This window comes from Mesoplodon bidens, assembly GCF_964165515.1.
Source record: "Mesoplodon bidens genome assembly, chromosome: 1".
NCBI classification, from domain to species: Eukaryota; Metazoa; Chordata; class Mammalia; order Artiodactyla; family Ziphiidae; genus Mesoplodon; species Mesoplodon bidens.
The window spans coordinates 52,232,822-52,253,360 of record NC_138176.1 but is presented as its reverse complement, the minus strand read 5'-3'; the positions used below and the strand labels follow the sequence as shown (position 1 = coordinate 52,253,360).

At 42.2% G+C, this 20,539-nt stretch overlaps 1 protein-coding gene across 2 annotated transcripts in view; it reads right to left on the bottom strand.

Annotated features, from left to right (window-relative positions):
* GRID1 (glutamate ionotropic receptor delta type subunit 1) overlaps positions 1-20,539 on the bottom strand; it is a 679,283-nt gene that overhangs the window by 215,236 nt on the left and 443,508 nt on the right. For both annotated transcript variants that reach the window (XM_081250205.1, XM_081250206.1), the window contains exon 6: positions 9,804-9,974. In XM_081250205.1, the coding sequence (XP_081106331.1) occupies positions 9,804-9,974 (171 nt within the window). The remainder of the gene's footprint in view (positions 1-9,803; positions 9,975-20,539) is intronic.

The following is a 20,539-nucleotide window of genomic DNA, read 5'->3' as shown; positions in this document are numbered from 1 at the left end:
ACACTAATGATGAAAAATCTGAAAGTGAAATTAAGAAAACACTCCCATTTACCATTGCAACAAAAAGAATAAAATATCTAGGAATAAACCTACCTAAGGAGACAAAAGACCTGTATGCAGAAAATTATAAGACACTGATGAAAGAAATTAAAGATGATACAAATAGATGGAGAGATGTACCATGTTCTTGGATTGGAAGAATCAACATTGTGAAAATGACTCTACTACCCAAAGCAATCTACAGATTCAATGCAATCCCTATCAAACTACCACTGGCATTTTTCACAGAAGTAGAACAAAAAATTTCACAATTTGTATGGAAACACAAAAGACCCCGAATAGCCAAAGCAATCCTGAGAATGAAAAACGGAGCTGGAGGAATCAGGCTCCCTGACTTCAGACTATACTACAAATCTACAGTCATCAAGACAGTATGGTACTGGCACAAAACCAGAAAGATAGATCAGTGGAACAGGATAGAAAGCCCAGAGATAAACCCACGCACATATGGTCAACTTATCTTTGATAAAGGAGGCAGGAATGTACAGTGGAGAAAGGACAGTCTCTTCAATAAGTGGTGCTGGGAAAACTGGATAGGGACATGTAAAAGTATGAGATTAGATCACTCCCTAACACCATACACAAAAATAAGCTCAAAATGGATTAAAGACCTAAATGTAAGGCCAGACACTATCAAACTCTTAGAGGAAAACATAGGCAGAACACTCTATGACATAAATCAGAGCAAGATCCTTTTTGACCCACCTCCTAGAGAAATGGAAATAAAGACAAAAATAAACACATGGGACCTAATGAAACTTCAAAGCTTTTGCACAGCAAAGGAAACCATAAACAAGACCAAAAGACACCCCTCAGAATGGGAGAAAATATTTGCAAATGAAGCAACTGACAAAGGATTCATCTCCAAAATTTATAAGCAGCTCATGCAGCTCAATAACAAAAAAACAAACAACCCAATCCAAAAATGGGCAGAAGACCTAAACAGACATTTCTCCACAGAAGATATACAGACTGCCAACAAACACATGAAAGGATGCTCACCATCTTTACTCATTAGAGAAATGCAAATCAAAACTACAATGAGATATCATCTCACACCAGTCAGAATGGCCATCATCAAGAAATCTAGAAACAATAAATGCTGGAGAGGGTGTGGAGAAAAGGGAACACTCTTGCACTGCTGGTGGGAATGTGAATTGGTACAGCCACTATGGAGAACGGTATGGAGGTTCCTTAAAAAACTACAAATAAAACTACCATATGACCCAGCAATCCCACTACTGGGCATATACCCTGAGAAAACCATAATTCAAAAAGAGTCACGTACCACAATGTTCATAGCAGCCCTATTTACAATAGCCCGGAGATGGAAACAACCTAAGTGTCCATCATCGGATGAATGGGTAAAGAAGATGTGGCACATATATACAATGGAATATTACTCAGCCATAAAAAGAAATGAAATTGAGCTATTTGTAATGAGGTGGATGGACCTAGAGTCTGTCATACAGAGTGCAGTAAGTCAGAAAGAGAAAGACAAGTACTGTATGCTGACACATATATATGGAATTTAAGAAAAAAAATGTCATGAAGAACATAGGGGTAAGACAGGAATAAAGACACAGACCTACTAGAGAATGGACTTGAGGATATGGGGAGGGGGAAGAGTAAGCTGTGACAAAGTGAAAGAGCAGCATGGACATATATACACTACCAAACGTAAGGTAGATAGCTAGTGGGAAGCAGCCGCATAGCACAGGGAGATCAGCTCGGTGCTTTGTGACCGCCTGGAGGGGTGGGATAGGGAGGGTGGGAGGGAGACGCAAAAGGAGGGGATATGGGAACATATGTATATGTATAACTGATTAAATTTGTTATAAAGCAAAAAAAAAAAATCATACTCAGCCCCAGATAATTTAACATTGTTCTACTCTAGGGTAATCATTTAACGTTTATCAGTTGTGTAATGAAGGGATGAAGAAGGTACAAGTGAAGTGAGTGATACTACATTATACTAGAGTACAATCTATTTTTAAGATAGCTGAGAACATGCACTCAAATAAACCAACTGAAGAAAAATGAATTTAAAAAAGAAAAAAAGAGAAACTAGGTGAGGGTTATGCAGGAACTCTTTGTACTATGCAACTTTTCTGTAAATCTATAATTATATCAAAATAAAATTGTCTTAAAAGAACAGGAAAAAAAAAAGAAAAACAAGATGGAGAAGGAAGAAAAGGAGAAAGAGACCTCAATATTAAGGTTGGGTGAAAAATAAGGATAGATGGGTAATTTTTAATGAGTTCCCACTCCCTCCAGGCACTGAGCTAGGTACCTTTTTTGTTGTTGTTCATTAATTCCGACATCATTCTTATGAGGTATATATTATTAGTCTCATTTTAAGATGAAGTTCATTATGATTCTAGAGGATAAAACTGTATCAAGATCACACAGACAGGAAACAACCAAGCTAAAATTTGACTCAATGTGTCTTAGATTTAGAATTCTCTTCTAACATAATGTTGTATGTCAATTATACCTCAATAAAAATTAAAAAAAGAAAAAAAATATGGGCAGAAGACCTAAACAGACATTTCTTCAAAGAAGATATACAGATTGCCAACAAACACATGAAAGAATGCTCAACATCATTAATCATTAGAGAAATGCAAATCCAAACTACAATGAGATATCATCTCACATCTGTCAGAATGGCCATCATCAAAAAATCTAGAAACAATAAATGCTGGAGAGGGTGTGGAGAAAAGGGAATACTCTTGCACTGTCAGTGGGAATGTAAATTGATACAGCCACTATGGAGAACAGTATGGAGGTTCCTTAAAAAACTACAAATAGGGCCTTCCCTGGTGGCGCAGTGGTTGAGAGTACGCCTGCCAATGCAGGGGACACGGGTTTGTGCCCCAGTCCGGGAAGATCCCACATGCCGCGGAGCGGCTGGGCCCCTGAGCCATGGACGCTGAGCCTGCGCGTCCGGAGCCTGTGCTCCGCAACAGGAGAGGCCACAGCAGTGAGAGGCCCGTGTACCGCAAAAAAAACAACAAAAAAACAACAAAAAAAACCCCACTACAAATAGAACTACCATATGATCCAGCAATCCCACTACTGTGCATATACCCTGAGAAAACCATAATTCAAAAAGAGTCATGTACCAAAATGTTCATTGCAGCTCTATTTACAATAGCCAGGACATGGAAGCAACCTAAGTGTCCATCATTGGATGAATGGATAAAGAAGATGTGGCACATATATACAATGGAATATTACTCAGCCATAAAAAGAAACAAAATTGAGATATCTGTAGTAAGGTGGATGGACCTAGAGTCTGTCATAGAGAGTGAAGTAAGTCAGAAAGAGAAAAACAAATACCGTATGCTAACACATATATATGGAGTCTAAGAAAAAAAAAAGAGGTCGTGAAGAACCTAGGGGGGTAAGACAGGAATAAAGACACAGACCTACTAGAGAATGGACTTGAGGATACGGGAAGGGGGAAGGGTAAGCTGTGACAAAGTGAGAGAGGGCATGGACATATATACACTACCAACTGTAAAATAGATAGCTAGTGGGAAGCAGCCGCATAGCACAGGGAGATGAGCTCGGTGCTTTGTGACCACCTAGAGGGGTAGGATAGGGAGGGTGGGAGGGAGGGAGACACAAGAGGGAAGAGTTATGGGGATATATGTGTGTGTATAGCTGACTGACTTTGTTATAAAGCAGAAACTAACACACCATTGTAAAGCAATTATACTCCAATAAAGATGTTAAAAAAAAGAAAAAAAAAAGAGAAAGGTCCTCACATCTGCAGGAAATGGAAGAGAGAATTCAGCCATGAGCTCTTGACTGGGGTTTCAGCTGTTGAGAAACCCAGGCAGACATTCCTGGCTGCTGGATAATTAAAGACCAATCACATGAAGCCAGAGGACCAAGGATGGAAAGATTACATTTTTTTGAACAGTTAACACCCAGAATCCCCATTACATCAGTAACTATATTTTATTTAGGAAAATACCTGTGTCAGCAGGAACAAAGGCCACCAGTAAAATTGTTAAATTGATCTTCATGAGACAATGAGGAGAATTTACTTTGGAGTCAAGACCCAGAGGGAGAAAAGAGAGGGTGGATAGGGAAAGGGAAGCTAGCAAGATGTGGAGAAAGGATGAGGCCCTGGGTGGAGGGGGTGGGGCAGTGGAGAAGCACACAAGCCTTCTCTGGGAAGACTTCGAAACTTAGAGGCTGTTTGTGCAGCTGCAACGCGCAAGTCCCACCTCAACCTCCACCGTATGTGACACCATCTCCGAGACTTGGATTTGTTGTCTTGTTGAAACCAGGAAAGACACTGATTTCCCATCTGGATCGGTACTGGGTGGGGTAGAGGCAGCCCCATCAGAAGCTCAGATGATTTGTTTACTTCCTTACTGAGTCCCTAGCGGCAGGATTAGGGCCAGGAGTAATGAAAATAGAAGCCCCCTGTGAAATGTGCTGAGCTCTTCAGACCTGTACACGTCCAATCCTATCTGGACCTCAGCGGCCTGAGACCTATGCCCACCCCCGTCAGGCTGGAAGGGAGAGGCCCTGGAGGATGACGGCCCTGCTAGGTCACTGGCTGTCTGCCTTCCCAGTGCTCTGTGCACGTTTCTCCACAGTAAATCTGAGAATTGAGGCAAGTCATATCAGGGTGCTCCAGCCTTGCCTCCCTTGCACTCCAGGGGCCCAGGGAACTGTTGTGCATCCACATTAGCAAGGTACAAATCATCCTGGAAGGCAAAGGAAGATGAATGGCACGCCAGGGTCACAGCCACACGGGCCAGCTGCATCTCGCCACCAGGCCATTATCCACCCAACACCAAAGCTAAAAATGTGGGAAGCGTGTTCATTAAGAAAGGCTGCATTTCCTCCAGGCTTCTAAAGAGCCCAGTTTTCTCTTGCCTCCGTCATTAATCAAGCAAAGTAATTAATCAATCAAAGTGCAGGGAGACCTCACAGAGGCAAACAGCAGGAACTGACCTCTGACCAGACCCTCAGACAGGCTCTAGCCGTCCAGCGAAGTCAGACAAGCAGCCGGCAGAGGGTCCAGCTGGGAGGACAAGCTGATGCCCAGATGTCACAGCTTGAGAAATCCATCTCCAGGCGAGAGCTCTCTGCCAACCTGCTGCCAGCCCGCCCGTCCTGAGAGAGGGCGCCACGGCCAGGCCTGAGGAGGGAGCCGATGGTGGCAGAGAGCCAAGGGGATGGGGATCTCTGCTCATGTTGAATCCGAGGAGCGGGGAGGGGGGAGAGTTGTGGAGGAGCATTTGCTATACCCAAGGCTCTCTGGCCTCCAGTGGCCAGAACTGCAACCAGCTGCACCCAAGCAGACCACCTGTTCAACTGGCCCTGACAAAGGCATCGATGATCACGCTTCCCCAGTCTGGTCCCTACATGTTCCACCTGGGTCTTTACGGTCAAGAAAACCAGAGAAAGTGACATGAAGTCCAAGGTAGCTCTGATGTGAGGAGGCTCAGTGTTGCTCCAGAGGAAAGAATTCTACAGGCAGGTTGACAAAAAACTTGTAAGCTAGGGAAGAGTCCAGAAAGCCTTACAGAAACAGGGATGTAAGGGGTGGGGTGAAATGCTTTAATGGATTGAGCGAGGAAGGAGTGATTCCATCTATCAAGCCATTCCACAATTTTAAAATGCACAAAGAAGAGAAATTCCAACCTGAGGGAGCATTTTATAATAACACCACATTAGCCCCTGCAGCCTAATTCAAGGATCAGGCTTCACAGTGACCAGACAACCCAGCTTCTCTCATTCGCCTGTACCGCCTTGGAAACACATTTGAATAGAAATGGGGTAACAATGTGACAGTGTGTCTGTTAGGTCAATTATAGCCCTGAAGTCACCAGGCAATGCAGTTCTGGAGACCAAGGATGCTAAAGATGCATCTCTGACCAAGGCTACCCATGAAATCTGAGCAAAGTCTCAGGGGTCCCTAAGGTCTGGTTGTCACTTTTATTACTAGCTGGGTAAGACAGGCCCTAAACTAACTTGTCGAGAAAACAAGAATCAGAAACACCCAAATAAGACAGTGCTTTGTAGGGAAAAATAAACAACAGCACTGCACACTGGCAAAGGCAATACTTTTGGAGCCACTAGAAGCCACTTATTTTAGTACTTTTCTTCCAAAAGACGTTCTCTTTACTAAATAGGAACCAAAATCATTTGCTATAACAGTGCCTGGTTGGCTCTGGAGCACAGAAAGCCCTGACCACAGGCCTAATAGAAGAAGATGGAGCTTCTGAGGCCAGCTCAGTACAGAAGCGGAGAGATGAATGATCCTGTAAAAATGCCCTGTTTTTGATGGTCCACTTGAAAACTTCTAATCCAGAATTATCATCCCAAGAGCAGCCATCTGGGGGAGGAACTAAAGATGGACTTGAGGGTTCCATTTCCAAAAGGATTTTCATTAATTTCATCAAGACAAAGTTAATAATCCACGACATCAATGCTGTTTTGTTTTCTTTTCCTTCAGTTGGTTGTGCTAAACATGTTAGAATCTTCTCCATAAATCTCACAGCTAGAGGCTAGTAGAAATTAGTTTGCCTTCTACACCGTCATCAAGAAAGAAAGAAGTGGTAATGGCTACTGAGGAAACTTGAAGGGAATGGCTTGTAAGTGAGATGAATCTGCCCAAATGGTTGTTGGGTAGGATGAGTAAATAAATCCACGTTTGCCTCTCATCGTAGCCCACACAAGGAAGGAGATGCAATGAATGGAGATAGATTGCTTTAATAACGTATTTTATTTATGGATCTATAAAGAGGCTTCTAGAGACAGTTTAACTTATGTTAAGACCTGCATTCTTAACAGATCCACCCCATCAGTCCTTATCGAGAGTCTCCAAGGAGCAGGGTCTTGTCTGAAGAGCTAAGCGGGTCGCAAAGACAAGGCCTCTCCTCTCCCACACAAGGCAGCGATGACTGAGTTCCTGTGTGACTGATGCAGACAGTAAGCGGTGCTGGATGCCGGTGATCAGGGGCTGGACAGGTGGGAAGTGCTCTCCCACCCACTGTGAGGCTTTCCAAGAGCATGCTCAAGAAGGGAGCGGACTACATCATACAAAAAATAACGAGGCCATGTTCAGCCTTTCCGTGGAAACCCTGAACACACCTGGCTCCCTCCTCCACAGCGGTACTGTTAATAGCTCAGCCTTGTTCAAATTGCTTTCTATATGTTCTCCCCTTTAATTTTCATTATGACTCTGAGGGGTAGGTAGTGTTCTAGTCCCCAGTTTACACAGAAGGAAACTAAGGCACAGAATGACAAATAAATAATAATAAACAGTTAGTAACTAGAGTTACTGGAATTTGAACCCAAGCAAGCTGGCTCCTGTGCTGTTGCTGCTGTTGCTACTACTTCTACTATTGCCAGTGCTGCTTCTGCTTCTGCTACTACTGCTACTGCTACTATTACTACTACTACTACCGCTACCGCTACTATTACTACTACTGCCGCTATCACTACTACTGCTACCACTACTATTACTAACACTACTACAGGTACTACGGTTGCTACTGTGACTTCTCATACTATTACTGCTACTGCTGCTACTGTTACTACTGCTGCTACTACTGCCACAAGATCTCTATGATGTCACTCTTAAATCTTGCACTTTATGTAGTGCCTGGGTCTCAGAAGGAACAAAGAGAGGTAGGGTGGCCAGGATTCTAGGTTCAATATTGCACTGACCTCACTTGATGATGACTAGCCACCCACCTCAGAGCCATGGCTTTGTTCATCCTCCTAATGGGTGTGTGTCATTTCAGAAAGCCCTCTACTGCATTCCTCGATACTACCATCAATCTCCTTTTCTCTCTTGGCCTCCAGGACAGATTCTTTGTATCCAGTGTGACTGATGTGCAACCAAAGAGCTCACCTAAGCCTTTTGCCCAGGGCAAAATGAGTAATCAAGACCTAGACAGGAAGTACTTTCTCCTCTCCCTCCACCCCATCAGGGCAGCACGTGCTGGTGTAACGGGAAGCAGCCCTCCTTTCTCCTGGAGTAGAAGGAGTGCAGTATGGTAAAGCAAGAACTGAGGAAAAATGGATGGGGGATACGGGGCAGGGCGCAGCAGGGCTGGTGTACGTTTGGAGGAGGATGAAGCCCTTTGAGGAGAGAGAACCTGGGGAGACCTTCCTAGGAGTGAGACCCTCCTGGGGTCTGGTCCCCACAGAGAGTGCCCGGCACCTCCCTGTCCTGCCCCGGGTGGGGATGAGCACACACTGCCTGGGCCACATGGTCGCACTGCACTTGCATCCACACGGAGAGTGGGGTGGTAAATACAGAGGCACCATGAGAGCCCCTCACCTCTTCTTCCAAACTCCAGAAGAGAGGAAGGCAGAACAGGTCACGGCAGGATCCAAAAACACAAACCCTTGCATTAAGCACCTTCCATGTCTGGCTCATATGCCCAGGGCTCTCAAGTCCATGGCCCTGTGGAGGTCTTTGGTCCACTCTCTCGGTCAACCCTTCACCACCTTAGAAAGACCTTGTGATGGCTCCCCGGAGCCATGGACTTTGGGGAAGAGGGAGTTACTCCAGCTAAAATCTCAGTGTCTTCTGTTTCCCTATCAACCAAGAACATATTTCTAGCGTTTGCCGCCTGTTGGAGCGTGTTTCCTCTCCCCGTACCCCCCACCACATATAAGATTATAGACTGGATTTGGTACCTTGGCAAATCACACATGTACCCAGCCTACCCTAGGGATTCTAATAACCCCCCTCCGCAAAACATGTGCCCCCTGATTAGATGATACCAAGATGTTCTGGGGTGGCACTGATACTCAGGTGGCAGATACAGCCCATTTCTGCCCTACAATCCTTACGCCTCGCTAAGTAAAGAAGGTGTAACTAGTTTCAAATGCTCAGTGGCAAGCGTATCCCATGCACAAACTTCTGAGCACTTTTCACAAACCCAACTGGGAGAAATTTCCAAGCGTCAAATGAAAGTTTTCTTGGGTGCTGTATTCCTAGTAGAGATGCAGATGCCGGGCTACCAAAAGACAGTCTCCACAGTGCTTCACTGTTACCCCCAAACATCCAGGGAGAAAACCACCTCTCACAACAGGTGCACAGCTCCACATCCTCCTCCCAGGCCCAAGAGGAGCTAACCCTGATTGCACCTATGTCAAGAGAGTGGCAGAATAACTAACCATACACAGTGTACTTCTCATCTTGGAAGGAATGGAACAGGTGGGCAAGTGATGCTCCTACCCTTTTGCCCCTCCCTGCTCAGCTGGGAATCCAGCATGTTCTGGTTGACCTAAGCCTCAGCATTCAGAAGATGAACTGGGACAGTTCCCAGTTGTTTCCATATTATTGACTTTCTACACGGAAGAACTTAAAACAGGTTCAGAATGATGACTCCCCGCAGGAAGGCTCTACCCCCAGTCCTGCCAGATGAAATCATGCCCCACAAAACAGTCATCACAGAAGCCTAAGAGACAGGACTCTCCTTACTCCCTAAGCATGCAACTTTTAAATATTAGAGGCACCCAGTGAGCTCATATGTCCTGTCTGCTGACAATGGCCATAACTGCCTGCTAATGTGCTTAGAGGCACTGCCCAGCTGACTGGTTTCAATTTCAGCAAATGACAGAGTTCTAGTTATTAAAGTTGGTGAGCAAGAGCACTCAGTCAGAGCTGAGGCATATCGTTGACCATGACAGGCCAAGTGTACGAGTGAGACTCCCTCCTGGAGGGAGCTTGGGAGGCAAGCACTGACCTGCAGCATTTGGAGGTAGCCTTCCTGGGGGTCGCAGAGCAGGGAAGAGATGCGGTGGTTGTTCCTCATGCATTTCTGGTTGTCCTTTGCAGATGGGAAGATCTGCCGGACCACGGTCATCCTGCCAAGGGCGCTGTGGACCAGATCCAGGATCTCTGGGTCACTGATTTCCTGGGAAGATAACCAGAAATGTTTACCATTGACTTGTGAACTCATGATCTCTGCAAAAGACTCACCAGTAGTTGTCTAGGTCTACAGCCTAAATAGCTGATGCCAAAGGGGTTATGAGTTTGGGCCCAAGGTCAAAGAATTCATTTGTTGCTTATTTACAAATAATACTTGCTTACCCTAAAATGCAAACAGGATTACTCAACACCTTCCCTGAAGGACAGGAAAAGGTATCTGCAGCTAAACCACCAATGCACTGGCTTCCACGGAGTCAAACTCAAAAAGAACCAGTGCTGTCAAATGTCACAACAGGCACTAGCTGGAATTAAAGGCTAAATTTCCTGTTCGGAGTCATCTACCTGATTTAGACAAGGAAAACTGGTTTTCTCTGGCACAGCTGACCAAAATGCAATGAGTTTCCCCTAATTCTTTAATAATTGGATTTTTTTAAAGATTTGCATACAAATTTTAAAAATATGTCCACTCATTCACTGCACAAAATCTACCCAACAGCTCCTCTGTGATTTGTTCTGTGTTGAGCACTGGGCATATAGCAGTGAATGAGTCAGGCTTAATCCCATCTGATAAAACTCAAGGTCTCATCATAGGATGAAATATGCTGAGTGATGTCATATGGAAATGGAAATCTAGGGGCAAAGGAAACCCATCATGCTTCTACATGAGACCATTTGCTAAGCTCTTTACACACATTTTCTCAGTTGGTACTCACAACAACCCTAGGAATTCTATGAGGAAGATCCTATTATTATCCTATTGAAAATGAGCACGCTCACGCATAGAAATAGCAAAGGGGGCACGCTAAGGGGGGCTCTTTCCAGGATGAGGCCTGTGTGAGGAATTAGTGCTGAAGCTGAACCTGAAGGATGACCTTGTTTGGCAAAGTGCTTGCAGGTAGGGGGGGAGGGGGAAGGGCAGTGCAGAGCTGAGTTGCTGGCCGTGCTCCTGAAGATGTGGGCAACAGGTGGCACCCTGTGGTACCCTATTCCGGTACAGGCCGCGGGGTGCCCCTCCAACCTAGGGAGGGGGCAGGGGGGAGGGATGGTCAAAGGCAGCGTGAGATCTGTGTCCTGGGCCAGATGTGGGTGTGGGGTTCAGTAAATCTCGCTAAATCATCCTCTCTAGAGACAATGAGAAGCCCTTGAAAGACTTTATGCACCAACAAGTCACAATCAGATTTACATTTTAAAAAATCTCTGGCTGCTGTATGGAGCGAGGATTAGAGAGGAACAAAACAGCTCCATGTCTGAGATCAACACAGGAACTACAAGAAATGGACATTTACCAAGGGTTTTGGTGGTGGGAGAGAGTCAGGTTAAGAAAGCCCTGCTTCTAAGAAGTGACTCCATCAGTGTTGGTTGCAAGTCAAGATTTTAACTGTGAATAACTGTGTTTTAAAATTGGTCTTAAGTCTTCCTCCTTGCAGGTGACACAGTCTAGAGTTGAGACAATGAGATGGTATAAATGGACCTAATGAGGTTAGAAATGAATGATCAGGAGTTTCAAAATCACTTAAAGAACATAACATGTTTAAGGGTATAAGAGTAAACAAAGTATTTCAGGAATGTCCTAGGTACTCAATATGAATGTGTAGACTGGTCAGTTGTAGCCATATGCTAGATCTGGGAGAAAGGAAGAAATTAAGAATTGCATCCTTTTAGAATGATCAGTGGTTCCCAAGTAAGCAGAACTGCAGGCATTTCAAAAGAATTAAAGTGCTATTACCTATTGAATCTGGCTTTAAGCCACCTAAACTTTGTATTTCAGACAAGAGTCTGTTTAAGGGACAATGATCTTGTTGGATTGGGAACAACGGACAATCAATGGTGAGGAAATCGCAGAATGTTCATATAGGACCACCAAGTGAGACGGGCTCAGGAGCCAGTTGGGCTTCAGGAAACGAAGCAGAGAACGTAGCTGAGCCTGGACATTTGTGCTCTGCTCTTAGCTGTCCTGCTAATGGAGGCCTTGCCCCAAGCATAGGATAGGAGGATGAGAAAAATCATATTCTGACCTAATAGTAAGTAGAACTATAAGAAAGAGCAATGAGTGGAGTGGTCAGCTTTACTTGGAGAAGGAATATAGAGGCCTTTGCGGTGGGGGAGAGGGTTTTTTTTTTTTTTTTAACCTAGAAAAATCATGAGGTCATGAAGAATGTAATTTGAATTATGCATAGGGGGGTTTATCAAAGCCAGCACACCTTGGAAAGGAAATGGATATGTTACAAACCTTTTGTTTTTCTCGCTTACTCTTCATAGCAGAGGTCACCATAGAAGTTCTTTTATTAAACCTCTCCTGCACCCTCAACTTCCCGATGGGAGAGTCAGTGGCACTGAACCCTCCCTACTGCGCCCCAAGAAGGGCCCTGGAAATTGTAGGGGACCTGGCTGATGGGGGAACACAGTACCTTTCTAATAGGTGTAACCCTCACCTTCCCTGGCCACATGCAGCAGCCCCTGGTGTGAGTAGCTAAAGAAGCCAGGGCAGCCAGGACCTAATCAAGGGGGCTGGGTCCCTGTCCCAAGTAGCCCTGATCTCCAGACTATTCCTTTTCAATTCTGCCTACCCAGGACAGAGATGAGAACTTGGTACAGCTTCTTCCAACCCATTAGCTGCTATAAGCCTTCCTCAGAGTATGGATCAGCTGGATTTCTGCAGACGTCCCATCTCCCGTGGCCCAGTTCTCACCCACTCACTCGGGGTCGAAGCACATAGTCTTGTCTGCCAAAGCACTCCTACCTACCTCCCCACACTTCTGGGCCTATCCTTAGTATCTAGTACAGAGATAGCTGCAATCACATTCTAAGAATCCATGGAAGCAACTCCCCTGGATTGCTTGGAGGCAAGAAAAAGGGTCACTTCTTCTCCTAGGAATGTATCTTTCCCTTGGAGACTTCCAAGCCTGCATCATCAATCAGTTCCGGCAGCTTCATGCCAGGCCCTCTTCTGTCCTGTTGGCCCTACCATGTCCCTTCAGTACCACTGGGCTGCACACAGGTATCTGATCCCACTCTGCTCGCTACTGTCAGGCAGGCACTGCCTCCAGGCTGCACACCAGGTCAGCCTCTGGACCACTGTGAACAGGACCAAACTCCAGGCCTTCCTAAGGGTGCAGAGGGCAATGCAAGCAGCCTATTGACACAACCCACATGGAGAACAAACTTTCCCTCTGCCCCAGTTGAACATTCCTTCCAGACAGTGCTGCTGATGAGCAGAAGAAACAAGACAATGTGTATATACTGTGTGATCTCCACTGACCTCACCAAAGTCATCAAGGCAGCAATGAAACAGTAATACATCATACCCAGAAGCTCACTGAAGTGCTGAAGGGCACAGGCTCAAAATAAATCTTGCTTATTTGATTACTTTTTAAGTTTGCCTTGTGAAATATATCTTAATGCACAAACATTACATAAAGTATGGATAATAAAATGATTTCAGTGTACCTCCCATCAAAAAATAACCTGCATCTTGGTTGGATGCCTCCTCCCCAAATGCTTACCGTTTCCTCCTCACCAGGAGCTGCCTTTGTCTTGCTATAACTTACGTATGTAACCTAAAAAAATATATATCTTAGTCTTGTACGTTTTGTTCACCTTTGTGTAAGCTAAACAGTCTGCATGCCTCTTACAACTGTGTTTTAACACAGTGGTTCTCAAACTTCGTTGTGTATCAGGATCACCTGGGGAATTGGCAAAATTACAGAGGTACAGTCCAGTTCCATTTCCCCAAGGAAGGCTTCTGTGTCTCCACTGGCTCTCCAGACAATTCCAGTACTCACCAACGTCTAAAACCCACTGGGTTTAACATTAAGTTTTTGTGATCTATTCATGGTGATGGATGCAGCTCTGGTTTATTCATGTTCACAGCTGTACTATTGTGCTGTGTGATTCTGCCACAATGTATTCACCCTATTGTGATTACCATTTGAATGTTTTTGCTTCTTTGCTATTAGGAACAAAGTTTCTATGTACATTTTTCCTGCCTGCGTGTCTTGGTGCACACTTTTAAGAATTTCTCTATATACCTAGAATTAGAATTCCTCCATGGGAGAATATGTACATGTTCAAGTTTACTAGGTAATACCAAATTTCCAAAGTGATTTGTATCCACTTATAACTGTGTGTGGTGAAGAGAGTTCCTGTTGTTCTGCATCGTTCCCTGCTCCTAATATCCTATGACTTCCTAATATTTGCCAATCTGGTGAGAATGAACTGGTACATCACTGGACTTTAATTTCCACTTCCCTAATTCTTAGTAGAGTTAAATATCTTTCATACATTCATGAATCATTTGTGTTTCCTTTCTTGTATCTGTGTTTTTGTCCAATTTCCTGGGTTGGATATCTTGCATATTGATTTGTGGGACTTTTTTTTTTTTAGTTCTGGATATTAAGCTTTTGTCACATGCTGCAAATATCTTCTCCAGCTTCCAGAATGTTAGGTAGAACTAGCCTATAAATTCATCTAAACTGGTGTTTTCTTTGTAGAAAGATTTTTATTACTAATTAAATTTCCTTATATTGATAGGAATGTTGCTTGTTTTGTCTTCCTTGCCCTAAGTCACTTTTCTCTAAAAATTCAGCCATGTTGTCCAAATTTTCCAATTAATGGCATAAGTTGTTCACAATGTCACTCTACTTCTTCTATTCTCTCCAGTGCATCTAAAGTTGTGTGCCATCATCCATTTCTAATCATCTGTATTTGTGTCTTCTCTCTTACTTTGATCCTAGAAGTTTGTGTATTTTATGAATTCTCTTTAAAAAGTAAGTTTTGGCTTAACTGACACTCTTTTATGTGTTGGTTTTCTATTTCATTTATGTCTACTCATATTTATTACTGTTATTTTTCTATTTTCTTTGGATTTATTAAGTGGTTATTTTTCAAACATTTATTCATGTGAAGCTTAGGAAAGCTTTTGTCTTTCTTAATGAAGTATTTAAGACTATATATCTACACCCAAACATTGCTTTGGTTGTGTCCCAGAAGTTATCACATATATTAATTGTATCATTATTTCTAAAATTCCTTTTTGATTTATTTTTGACCCATGAGTAGTTTACTAGAGATTTTTTTCCCCAAATTTTCCAAACATGAGGTCTTTTTTTTTAGTAATCTTCATATTGATTTAACTTTAAATGCATTGTAACCCAAGAATGTGGACCATGTGATCCAAATCCTTTAAAATGTATTGAGCCTCATTTCATGACAGTTTGCATGAATGTTTCATGCATGTTCACTGTCCAATTGTTGTTGATTTCAATGGTCTGTTTTTAGGTCCATTAGATGAGGAATTTTTCTATTTCTCTTTGTATTCAGTCTATATTTTCAAAATCCATATTGTCTTTTATTAATTACATGTAAGTTTAGAATTATAACCCCTTGCTCAACGGAACCTTTTATCATTATTTAGATATCCTTTGTATTTCTAGTAATGCACCTTGCCTTATAGTCTACTGTTACTAACATATCTACACCAGTTTTATTTTGGTTAGAAGCTGCCTGCTTTTTTCTCATTACTTTGCTGTCAGTCTTCCTCTGTCTCACATTTTAGGTGGGACTCCTGTAAGCAAAATATACTCGACTTTTTATATCCATCCTAGACATTTGAGTAGAAATCTTAATCCATTTATATTGGATTATGACTACATACATATATGGATTAATTTTATCATATTATTTACATATTTTACCATTTCTTTTTTCTTCCTTCTTTTTAGCTTCCTCTTGGAATGATTTTTTCCTATTTTCATTTTCTTACCCTCTTTTAGAAGTTATATTATCCATTATTATCTCATTGGATATCATAGATATTTTAATATGTGTAAAAGTATAAAATTAATCAATATTTTTTGCTCTCTTCTTCAATCTTTATCTCTAATCACCATCGTTTCAACTAATGTGATAATGATATCTAGTATTTTAATTCTATCTTTCTTTGTGCCCTCTTATCACACATAATTTCCATTGTTTTATAGAGCAAACATTTATCTACTTAACCAATATTTATCAATATATTTGTTAAACATTCTTCTGTGGACCTCAAACCTTACATCTGAGATCATTTTTCTCCCCCTCAAGTATATCATTTAGGATTTCTTTTAATGTGGGTTTGCTGGTGATAAACTTAGTTTCTGTTTATTGGAAAATATCTTGTTTAGCTCATTCTTGACAGAGAAAATTCTAAGTTGAACGCTATTTTTCATAGCACAGCGAAGATAATATTACACTGTATTCTTGCTTCTATTTTTGTCCAGTGTATTATTTTCCTATGGTTGCAATAACATATTAACACAAACTTAGTGGCCTGGAACAAAAGCATTTTATTCTGTCACAGTTCCACAGGCCAGAAGTCCAAAATTCAGTCTCACTGGGCTGATATCAGAATGTTGGCAAGGATATACTCCTTCCAGAGGCTCTAGGGGAGAATCTGTTCCTTGCCTCTTACAGTTTCTCGTGGTTGCCAGCACTTCTTTGCTTGTAGCCACATCACTCCAATCTCTTCCTCCCTGGTCACATTGCCTTCTCTTCTTCTGTATAGTTAAATATCCCTTTGCCTCCCTCTTAAAAGGACAACTGGGGTTGTATTTAGGGTACACTTGGATAACCCAAGGTAATCTCCCCATTTCAAGACTGTTAACTTAATCATGTTACAAAATCTCTTCTGCCATATAAGGTGACACTCACAGTTTCCAGGGACTAGGCCCTGGATATCTTTGTGGACCATTATTCAGGCCACAACCTCCAGTTATTAGGAATCAGTTTAACTGTCATTCCTTTGAAGATGACCTGTGTTTTCTCTCTGGATGCTCTTCAGACATTTTATAGTCTCTGATGTTCTGCAGTCAGACTATGAGGTGTGGATTTCTTATTTTTATTCTGCTCCTGATCCTTGGGCTTCCTAGATCTGGGGTTTAGTTTCTTTCAATAATTCTAGAGAGGTCTAAACCATAATATCCTTTAATGTTATTTTTCCCTGTCATCTCCTATTTCCTTCTGGAAATCCAACCAACAGTATGTTAGATCTTATTCTATCTTTTATGGTTATTAACCTCTCTTTCATATTTTCCACCTCTTTGTTTCTCTGGGCTACATCCCAAATAATCTCTTCATATTTTCCACTTCACTAATTCTTTCTCTGTATGTGTCCACTTTGATTTTTTTTTTAGCTTCAATTATTAGGCTTTTAATTTCCTGAAGCTCTGTTTCTTTCTTAATTCTGCTTCTTTTCAAAATGTGTTTTTATTCCTTGCTCATATTTTCCAGCATCTCTTTACTTTTGAAACATATCTAAGCATACTTATTTCATATTCTATGTCAGATAATTCTAATATCTAAAGTCACTTCAGATCTGATGAAGCTGTCCCCCTTTTTTTTTTCTCCTGGGATTTCACTCATGATGGCTTTTCTTTCTCTCTCACCCTCCCTCCTTCCCTTTTTCTTTCCTTCCTTCCTTCCTTCCTCCCTCCCTCCCTCCCTTTCTTTCTCACATGCAATCTTATTCTCCTAGAACTTCCTTAGGAATTCTCTGAAGTTTGACGCAATTGCCATTACTTCAGAAAATATTTATGCTTGCTTCTATCACCTAGCTAGGATCACTCCCAATCTATAACCACATAATTTAACATGAGATTTTCCTTTGTGCTTTGTTAGGCACCACAGGTGGTGTGAGTTGGATCACAAGCCTGCATGAGAGTTATCACTTCTCAAGAAAATATCCCTCCTCTAGGCAACTCCAAGTCAAGGCAGGAAATTTCCCTTCCTATTCCCTTCTGCACAGTGGGTTTGTTTCTCACCAACCCTTATAGTGAGGATGTAAGTCTCCAGCTTTATGTGGAAATCTCTCATTTGCTTGGTCCTTACACTGGACCTCATGTGTTCTATGTCCCACACAGCCAGAAGAACAAAAGCTCAAGGTCTCCACAGCGTGACCAACAGATTTAAGGCAAAACCTAATTTGAAGCTCAACTATTTCCCAGAGTTTCCGTTTTCACTTTATATTTGGCTCTTGTGGACATTATTCTTCACTGTTCAGTGACCTATTTTAAACTATTTTTAAAATACATTACTTCCACCTTTTTTAGTTCTTTTCCTTTTGGGAGTGTCACTCAAGCTAATTATTCTTCTGTAAAGACATACTACTCAACCTTGTATATAGAATTTTAATTCTTTAAGGCATGACCCTGCCTTTTTCTTGGAATAACTATCTATCTCCCAAATCCCTCTCTATGTGTCTTGGCTGTGTGATTGACTAAACCTCAGTTCTTATGCTACAATTTACATTTGCTTCATTTGCCTGCCTTCTCCAAAGTTCACTGTCATTAATATTAAAAGGAGGCCTAGTTCTGAGAGGCCCAACAGAAGCATGTGCAACCTTTTCCATTTGGTTAAATCCCAATTGTATTCTTGAATCATCTCACTATTATAGGTGGAAGAAGGTAAATATTTGGCAGGTTCCACCTTACTTTCTGTTGCTCCAGAAATATCCCCCCTGAATTTCTGTTACCTTCCTCTCCTGCAATCTAGAAGGCTCCACTATAAATCCTCTATCAATACTGCTCACTCAAGAGATTATCTTTGTGAGAGATGATGCTGTCTTGGACTAAAGTGGTTCCAAATGGATCATCTTTAAAGATGGTAAAGTGTAGGAAATGGAGCACATATTGATTGTGGAATTAAAACAGAGAGATAGCAAACTACTGCTGGAACTAGCTTCTTTTTCAGTAGAAGAATTATATGCAGTTTGGTAACAAAAATATTGTAACAACTAAAACAAGTAGAGAAGAAAACAGGGATGACGTTCCCAGTAACATTACATCCTTCTTGCCAGTCATCAGGGGGGAAAAAAGACTCTTTTGTGTCTTGTAGCACACCTAAAGAAAGATTTCTATGAAAACAATAAAATGTGAGACTTGCATCATGCACTGAATAATAAAAATATTTACTGTCTCTAAATTTGTACCGAGAATACACACTGAAGCTTAGGTGATCTTTATTTTACCTTAACTAAATTATTAGGAAACCTCTACAAATCTCCACCTACAAAGAGTTAAAACTGAAGAAAAATTAGAAAAATTCTAAAGAAAATCCAATCCTCACAACCTCCCAGACAGGACACACTTAATTCACTGATCAAAACCAAAACTGTCCTTCTTAAAGAGCACAGAAAGGAACAGAATAGGATCTGGTAGTCACCATTCAGAGGTAACATGTGTCTTCAGCCAGTGTCTCTGGCTGGCTTCGGGGGGGCCCACCTTTCCCCCCAAATGTAAAGTATACAAGTACGTGTGCATTTTCCTGTGGAGAAAAGCCCACAGGTTTCCAAAGAAGCCTTTGACTCCAAAAAGGTGATGAACAACTGATATGGAAGCTAGTAAGGGTTTTTAAAGTCTTCCTTGCTACCAACTGTGAGAATATAAACGATGATGGCAACACTGACAGGATAATTTGGAGACAGAGGAGTTTCAGTATCTGTCAGACTTAGCTGTTTCTTCCTCACTTCCATTCAGGCCTCTGATGTAAAATCAACAACGAAGACAACAAAAATAGAATCCAAGAAGCAATGGAATTTGTATGGTGAGCTACTATGCAGGAATAAAAAAGACTGAATAAATCTACAGTACTACGTTATTACCTGTACAGCTGTAGATAACAGAGCTAAGGAAAACAGAAAAAGAAAGGAAGACGACGAAGAGCAAGTTACAGAATGATAGATCAAACAGTAGAAATGTATGTCATGGGCCAGTACAAATGTAACTGTGAAGGACACGCACTGACCTCAGGAGAGCGGTTGCCACTGGGCAACAAACAGATCTGCTGCCTTCCTGACCGTTTAGCCCCTCTTCTTCTGTGCTGGCACAGCTCTCATGTGAACAGGTGCCCTGCCCTCCACCATGGGATTCCAAGTCGGGGTGACCCCCTGTGCCCAGGACCAGAGGTACATCCTGCTTGGTCTGAGCGAACCTGCGTGGTCCTACTACTTTCAGCAGTTTTAGGGAGGGTACATGACTCCATTTCTGATGGTTGAGATGTGAGGGGGGTTCTCTTTGAGGGATTCTGAGGTTTGCTCAGTATTAAGAAGCCCTAGCAGAGACAGCAACTTTCTGCCTCTGGAGGTTTGAATCACGGGGAGATTCCATGTGAGGGCAGGCCCAGCACACTAAGGACCACAGACCAAACAGGGGTCCTGAGGGTACCACTCAGCCTCTGAATCATTCTTCCCTGTAACCATATGGCATATCTCTGAGCCTTCTCTAAGGTGAGATAATAAAATCTCGGTCCACTTAAGGAAATTAGATTCAGATTTTTCTGTAATTTATAGTCAACATCAATCTGTCTGGTACAGAATTTAATGGGATCTGTAAGTGGGTACAGAACAGACGCCAAGGTAAGTGGGTATAGAACAGACTCCAAATCTATCTGAAATGGTCAATTTCTTAAAAATTAACATCTCAAATAATACAAAATTTGAATGGTGGACATGTAGGTGTTTGTTATATCGTGCTCTGTATCTTTTAAACTTCTTAAAAATATTTTATTTAAAACAGAGGG